The sequence below is a fragment of the Cariama cristata genome, unplaced genomic scaffold (assembly GCF_000690535.1).
Source record: "Cariama cristata isolate BGI_N322 unplaced genomic scaffold, ASM69053v1 scaffold16331, whole genome shotgun sequence".
Lineage (NCBI taxonomy): Eukaryota > Metazoa > Chordata > Aves > Cariamiformes > Cariamidae > Cariama > Cariama cristata.
This window is the reverse complement of record NW_009597752.1, coordinates 47,864-56,316: the sequence shown is the minus strand read 5'-3', so window position 1 is coordinate 56,316 and position 8,453 is coordinate 47,864. Positions and strand designations below refer to the sequence as shown.

Below are 8,453 nucleotides of genomic sequence, written 5' to 3'. Positions count from 1 at the left end.
GAACCATGTGTGGATAGGCTGGTTCACTTGGCGTGCTAATCTTGAAACAAAAAAAAACCCCCCAAAACCCAAAGTGACTTAAAAGGCTTTAAGTATGTTGACAGCAAAAGGAGGACTTAAGGCAATGTTGGTCCATTACTTGATGAGATTGGTCACCTCACAAATAGGACGAAGATAAAGCAGAGACATTTAATGCCTTCTTTGCCTCTGTCTTTAACACAAATGATGGGCTCTGAGACCCCTGGAGCCCTGGGTTGGAGGACCATGACTAGCGCAGTGATAAGCTCCTGGTTGACTTTCAACTTCTACAAGATTTGCTGCTGCAGTGGAATGCATGCAAGTCTATAGGGCCTGATGGAATTCATTCCAAGGTACTGAAGAAGTTGGCTGATGTTACTGTGAGACCCCTCTCAGTTATTTATCAATAGTCCTGGGAATCTGGAGAGGTCCCCCTTGACTGGAACCTAGCAAACATTCCAGTTTTCAAGAAGGACAAGAAAGAAGACCTTGGTAATTATAGGCCTGTCAGTCTCTCTTCAGTTCCTGGTAAAATTATGGAGAAGGTTATTCTTGCAGTTACTGAAAAACACTTCAGAGACATGTAGTCATCGATCAAGGTAAACATGGGTTCGTGGAGGGCAAGCCACTTCTTACTGACTGAATATCCTTTTATGACAAGGTTACCCATCTAGTGGATGAAGAGAAAGCAGTGGATGTGGTTGTTTTGTGGGGTTTTTTTTTTAAATTATTATTTTAGCAAAGCTTTTGATATTGTCTGTCACAATATCCTTCTTGAAAAATGTCCAGCATGCAGCTAGATGTGCACAATATGATGGGTGAAAATTAGCTGAAGGGTTGGGCTAAAAGCGTTGGAGTAAATGGGGTAACATTTGCCTGGTGACTAGTTACTAGAGTCTTCCCCAGGGCTCAATTTTAGGACCTGTTCTCTTCAATGTTTTTGTCAATGATCTGGATGCAGGATTTGAGCACATACTTAGTGAGTTTGACCAACAATACTAAATTAGGAGGAACTGTTGACTCCCACGAGGGTACAGAGGCCTTACAGAGAGAACTTCGTAGATTGAGTGCTGGGCAGTCACCAACCTTACGAATTTTAACAAGGTTAAATGTCAGATTTTGCACCTGAGACAGTGTAATCCTGGATGTATGTATAGATCAGGGGCCAACGGGTTGGAGTGCAGCCCTGAAGAAAGGGATCTCAGGGTTCTGGTTGATGGTAAGCTCTATGTAAGTCAACGATGTGTCCTGATGGCAAAAAGGGCCAACTGTATCCTGGAGTGCATTAGGCACAGCATAGCTAACCAGTTGAAAGAGGTTCCACCATACTTGGCATTGGTGCAGCTTCGCCTTGAGTACTGTGTGCGCTTTTTGGGCTCCACAATATCAGAAGGATGTAAAAATATTACAGTGTGTCTAAAGAAGGCCAATGAAGGTGGTGAAAGGACTAGAGGGCAAGACTTAATGAGGAGTGGTTGAGGATACTAGGTTTACTCAGCTTAGAGAAGAGGAGACTGAGGGGTGACCTCATTGCTGTCTGCAACTTCCTCATGAGGGGAAGCGGATAAGAGGGTGCTGATCTCTTCTCTCTGGTGTCTGGTGCTAGGATGTGAGGAAACGACTTAAAGCTGTGTTAGGGGAAGTTCAGACTGGATATTAGGGAAAAGTTCTTCACTGAAAGGGTGATGAAGTGCTGGAACAAGCTCCCCAGAGAAGTGGTCATGGCCCCAGGCCTGTCGGTGTTCAAGAAGCATTTGGACAATGCTCTTAAACACGCAGTTTAACTTTTAGGTTGCCCTATGTGGAGTCAGGAGTTGGACTCAGAAGAGACCCACAAGGATCATCAAACTCAGGATATCTGGTGATTCTACTTGCATTTTGTAGGTTGCAGCTGCTAATTCTAGTAGGTCTAAGAGGAGGCAGTGTGGGGAGAGCAGATGGCTGAAGACACAACTCACTCTAGCCAAGTTACTTATTTGTTTTACTTCACCAGTGTAGGCCCTGAAACCACTGATGTCCAGTTACTGCTGATCAGACGGTCATGAAAGCATTAATACTCTTTTGATCTTGTTTCAGAAGCGAGAATTTAGGCAGGGAACATAGTGATTTGCCTTGTTGCTCTGAAACATATGATGAGTGAATTGATGATACTGTTCCTGAAGATAGCACTTATATAGGTTGAGATATATAGCATGGCCTGCCCACTTTATTTGGCAGTGTCCTTGCTGAAATCAGACTTTATCTGAATATGACTGGGCAGATACTACTACAAGTTAAATATTTTACCTCTTATGTATTAATCCATTTTCTTACAAAGATTTGTCATATTTTCCAGAGGAAAAATAATTAACTGCCATTTACTGTTCTAGGATGCTTTTGAAACTCTTATGATGGCTTTAGCTAAAGAACAATTAATTTTCTGTCTCTTTTTCTTTGAGCTAGATGGGCAACTCAAGGTTTTGATTTTCTTCAAGCCATTGAGCCAGCATTTATTTCAGCTCTCCCAGAAGATGACTTCTTGGTATGGAATATGTTATTCTGCTTGTTGTTTATTTTTAAATGCTTGTGAAGTTATCAGTATATGTTTTCAGGATATTTTTTATAAAACAATGTCTGAATACAGATGCTGTTCTGAAACAGTTGCTGTTGTATGTAACTGTTGATGTTGATATCTCTTCAGTTGGTAAGATTCTGAACAGAGTACTGAATAGAGTATGTTTATGACCATTGGATTAATGTTTTCAGATTGCTGATGGGTTGCTGGTACTGTCTTGGGAGGCCGTCATCCTTCGTCTCTGGGAAAGATGACAGTGGCTTTTCTACAGAGTTACAATTTATAGTTATCACACTAAATTTCTGAATATAAGCTTCTGAGGCTTACTTAGCACCCAGAGTTCATTTATGGGTGTGAATACAAAATCACAGTTGTTTAAAGGTATTCAAATTGTGCCAATATGAAAAACTTTAAAGCATTTTTCTTTTTGATTTTTACTGTAAAAAAATCAGTAGACTAAAACTGGCTTTTTTGTGTGCTCTGCCTTCCTCCTTTTCCTGTGGAAATAAAATTCTGAGAATTTATTTCTCTGATCTTGGTACAGTACTACAGAGAAGTGAAAGCACAGTTGCCACAAAATAGCAGAATGTGAGTTGTTAGCACCTCTGATTTTTATTAATTTCAAGATGTGTTATGAAATGGCAACCACAGTAATCTTGCCTAATACAGAAACTGTACAGTTTTGTCTTTTTTCACATGCATTTTTGTCAAGAGCTCTCAAGTAAGTTATGTTTTAGTCCCACATGTGTATTGCTGACAAACGGTTGTCTGCCTAAATGACAGAGTTAAGCTTGTATTTGAGATACATTGATACTTTATCTTTAGGAAGTAGCCCTTCAACTTTTATTTATTAGCTTTGACACAGTTTCTGAAACAGACTTTGAGCAAGTTGGAGAGAAAGGGGAGAATCCAAAACCTTAACTGCCTTTCTGAACTTTTTCTTTCTTAAACTAGATTTCAGTTTTGGAGAGCATTACTTGAAGCCACTTTGATTAGTCTGACTCCTGTATAACACAGGTCACAACATTTCACCTAGAAATGCCTATGTCGATCCTACTCTCTTATTTGGATAATACCTGATGTCATAGAAGAATGACAGTCTAGATTTAAAGCTCTAGATGTAAAGCTGAGATTCGATCTCAGTCTGGGTTGGTAAGATATGCCAATCCCAGGCTACCCCCCTCCTTTTTTTTTTAATTAGTAATTATTTTTTTGTTAGTGAAGACCAGGAACTTTAAGCTAGACTAAGGTTTTGAATTTCTGGAATAAATTTTGACCAGTCTGAATGACTGTTATATCGAAGTAGCCTTCATAGCAGCTCTGCTGAGGAATATAATTTTAATTCTTTATTGTGAAGACAGATTTTATACTTGGTCTTCTGACAAGTAAATTGAACCAGAGGAAAGGTTAATAACTTGTTCAAGGCTACATACACAGTGAATAGTACACCTAATAATAAACTCAGATAACTGAGCCCCAGTTCAGTGGTTTAGCTACTAAATACCCCTTCATGAAAGTTTTGCTAACTTCATGGGTAAATAAGGAATGTGGATTTCTTTTAACATGCAGTGCTTCATATTTTGTTGTTTTACAGACTACGTCTTGTGATTCAGGCCATCACACTCTCATCCAATTTCTTTGGGTTTTTCTTCTTGGGGTGGGGAGAGGGAGGGCAGAGGAGGTGGTGGTAGCTTTTTCCAGAAAGCTTGGTTTTTAATTTTATTAACAGTGGATATTTTTAAGTTCCCCTAGCTTTATATTATGAAATGTTCTTCAGTACATCAGTGTTCAGTTCTTACAGTTACGTAATTTTGACAAGGTCAAAAGGCAAGAAGAGAAGACTAAGACTTCCTAGCTTAAAAAAAAAAAGTCAACAAAGTCAAAAACCTAATATGGATCCAAAAGTTTAATATAATTGGTAGAATGTAGGGGTGCTTACTTGACAGATTGCATATTTAACCAGTGTCACTTTATTACTATGAGCTTTACCATATGGCTATCAACTCTCTTGTAACATAAAACATCACAGCTTTTTCTGTTTGTCTTTTCAAGAGTTTACAAGCTCTGATGAATGAGTGCATTGGCCATGTTATTGGAAAACCTCACAGTCCTGTTACAGGTTTGTACCTTGGTAAGGCAGAAGTTACTGGCATTTGTTCTGGAGGTTTGCTGCTATTTTTACAGAATTTTGACTGTAAAGTAGTTTTAAAATGCTGGAAATACCAATAAATATTTTTAGAATTTTCATGATTGTTGATGTGAAACCATTATTGCCTGACAAAGTGTAAACACATGGTGGTTTTACTCAAGAAATGTAAAAGCTTTACAGATGCTTTCCTCTGATTTTTGTCCTTGAATTCCTGTGAAGTCTGGTAGATCTTCTGGAAAAGAATTGTGAATTTTTTTTTTTTTAAAGGATGGGTAAAGAAGTGATTATAATTTACAGCAGTAACAGCTCCCTCTCCCAAAATTTCATTGTGGCACTGCAGATATTTACACTTCTGATGGATTTCGTATTATTGAGGTACAGAGGAGTTATACCTGGGGGCTTGACGATAGAGCTGTGGGAAATAGATCTCCAGTATCACAAAATTTGCCATAGTGTAAAAAATATCTTTGGCATTAGAGTGAAATCAACATATTTCATTGTTTATCTTGAGAAAAGGATGTTTCCTCAGCTGTGTTTCCCTCTTATGTATCTCTTTCTCAGCACTGTTTCTCTCTTCCTGCTCCCAGGTCCATTGACTGGTTTAACTTTAAAAATACCACTTCTTTTCTTCTTTTCTTCTTTTCCTTCTGCTCATGTCCACTTTGCGGGCAGGGTTGATGGCAGAAGACATGAAGGGAGGGTAATTTGACTCAGGCAGGAGGACGTTTTTCGGTGTTTCAGGAAAGTTTCGGTTCTGATAATGTGAAACTCTTACAGCTGAGAAACCTTTCACAATGACAGTCAGACGAATCCTTTGGAAAGAAGCATAGTCTAAAATAAATTTTAGCTAGATTCTGTACTGTGATGTAAAGCCTGTACATTCACTTTTGATACTCTTGTTGAGAGGAAGGCCCATTTTAGGTAAATCACCAGCGTGATAATCCCAAAATACTGAAACTCTTACAAATGCTGTTGCAGACACAGCAGATTACCCAAACTAAATTTCTTGACAGCTTTTGGCTCAGAGGGACGGGGAGGGGGTGACACAGAAGGATGGTGCAGACTTGAACAGCAGGCTGAAACTTTAATACATGTGAAATAAATATAACTAAACGTAAACTGTATCCTGGCTGCAGATATCACCGATACCCCTTTCTATCTCATGATCAGGAGAAAAATAAGAATTCCTAGTTCCATTTGGATACCGCATTGAGGGACTTAAACCTTAAACCCACTGTGATCTTTACCCCTTTTCCCAAAGCTGTGGATCCAGTTGTGTTCATCTGCTGCCTGTAGGCACATAGCTGGAGGTCTTCTGGCATTTTATCCTGCCTCTTTGCTTTGTGAAACAGCCTACATCCACCTGAGTGGGTTAGGTTCTGCCTTCTGGGTCTTCTGCTCACCTCCTTGCAACAGTACAACTGACACCTGGCCCTGGCATCTTTTACTTGTTCTGGTAGTGCAAACAAGGCAGAAACTCAGCTCACTATGATTAACCTAGCCTGGCAGAAAGTACTGACTCATGCTTTGATGGGCAATCAGCTATCTTGCAATGTGACTGCTACAGTATTTTTCTGGCTAATTAAGGAGGGGGTGAGGGAAGGGGACAAGATGCCACAGACTGTTCTTAGGAGCACTGAATGAGCTGGGCCTGAGGACAATGATGGCTCATTTAGGTTTGGCCCTGTCCCTTTATACCACTTTCTGGGGCAGAGTATCATGGGGGCATTAGTATGGGTAAAAGTGTCACATCTGGGTGTTTTTCCCCGCTCATTTTGCTTTCTGTTACTGTCCAAGAAAACTAATTCTCATGCAAAAGGAACATAATAGCGCTGTTTGCTTTTTAAGTATTATTTGGTTTGTTAATATTTGTTTTGCAATAAGATAACAAATCATCTTTAATCTGTGAAGCTGAAATAATGAAGAGGTAGTTTTAGTGAAGCAAGTACACATCTTCTAACTGCTAGTTTTTAATTCTCTGGAGGATTTTCATTATTTTATAGATGGATTACATGATAGATACAATAATAAGCATAATACTAATACATACAATTGATTTGTTTAAAATGGGAATAATTTGGAATTTTCGTAAAGGATAAGAAAATACGTGGCAGTTCACACTTAACACTGTAATATAGGAATGTGTTTTAATTTTGAGTCTTGAAATGGCCCTAACAGGCTTTTCTGACATCTGAGTAAATGTGCTACCTTTTTTATGTTTGCAGCTATTCATCGAAACAGTCCCCGTCCTGTAAAAGTACCTCGGTGCCATAGTGATCCACCAAATCCTCATCTTATCATCCCCACTCCTGAAGGCTTCAGGTATTTAGCATTAGAACAGAGTTCTAAACTGGTTTATCCTCTCTTGACTATGCTGACTGTCAGTAAGTGGAACACCTTTTCTTTCCTGTTGAGGGCAAAGCAGGTAGAAAAATATTAGCATGTTAGCGTTCCAGATTTTATCGATGTGCTTTTAAGGACAATATAGTTTCTTTTACCTCCCCCTGCCCCCGCCTTTATTTTACAGTTTTTATCGGTGCATACTTTCTGACTTTGAAGTCATTCTTATCCCCTGTGTCTTTCCTGAAAACAATGTTTCAATGTAACAAACTTTAATTCAGTGAAAACTGCTCATTAACAAGACTTTTATTTCCTTCCCTTCTTTGAATGTCTGTGTACATGACTGTGACAGTCCTTTCTGTAGTTTAACACACATAAGGCTTAAAAACGTAGCATTCTGGAATGTGGTGGCATTTCTGCATCATTACCAACCTGCTGTGAAGAAGTTAAAACCAGTGGATGGTTTTGCTTCCCTTTGAAAGAGTTGACATGAGAATTAATGCAAAAATAGTTTTTAAAAACTTCAAAATAAACGTTGCCATGCATATGTTTACACAGAGGGCCTTGTTTTTCAAGGAGATCATCACACTGTGAAACTCTACGCTTGACTTTTTTTTTTTTTTTTGGAAGCTGCTTAGCTGTTGGCAGAAACTAGTACTACTCTAAAGATTTGGAGATTTTTGTTTTGAAGATTATTATTGTTATTGTACATATTAACAGCCCCTGAAGCTTCTGAGACCCAGAATTATTTCACATAAAAGTCTTTACGTACTTGAAAAACTAATAAAATGAGGCCTCATCATGCACACATCAAAATTTTATTTTTAAAATAAACTTTCAACTCCATACATTTATTATTTTTTAAATTTTTAAACTGTTTCCTGAAGTTTTTCTTCTTGCCACAGCACACGGAGTGTCCCTTGTGATGCACGGAACCATTGCAGCGTTGCTGTCAGTCGCCCCGCTCCCTTCGGTAGCGACTCAGCTCAACCCAAACCTGTCAGCAGTGCAAATGATACCAGGTAGCTCCGCTCTGTGACGTAGCAGCCTCATTCTACTTACATCACCCATATAACTGTATTCATGTACTTGCATCCTAGTAGATCATTTGCACTGTGCTTTTCTGTCCCATCATGTATTCCACTGGCTCCTTCATTCATGTTTGACTTGAACAAAATCTTAACGTCTTAAAAATAGATAAGAGTGCTTTTGGTTTTAAAATGTCTGAACAATATTGTACTTAAAGCATGCAGTTCTGACATGGATTACAAATTTGCTCAGTAAAAATATCCTTGAAATTAACATATGCCAGTCAGTTCATTGGTATAACTTTACTAAATAATTTGTACTGATAACTAACACTTTGCACTAAGATGACTGTAACATGCATTA

General features: G+C 38.8%; 1 protein-coding gene across 1 annotated transcript in view; it reads left to right on the top strand.

Annotated features, from left to right (window-relative positions):
* MAP3K4 (mitogen-activated protein kinase kinase kinase 4) overlaps positions 1-8,453 on the top strand; it is a gene marked incomplete at its 5' end in the record, with an annotated part of 54,606 nt that overhangs the window by 25,591 nt on the left and 20,562 nt on the right. The window contains 3 exons of the mRNA XM_009709041.1: positions 2,461-2,539; positions 4,625-4,691; positions 6,947-7,043. Of these exons, the coding sequence (XP_009707343.1) occupies positions 2,461-2,539; positions 4,625-4,691; positions 6,947-7,043 (243 nt within the window). The remainder of the gene's footprint in view (positions 1-2,460; positions 2,540-4,624; positions 4,692-6,946; positions 7,044-8,453) is intronic.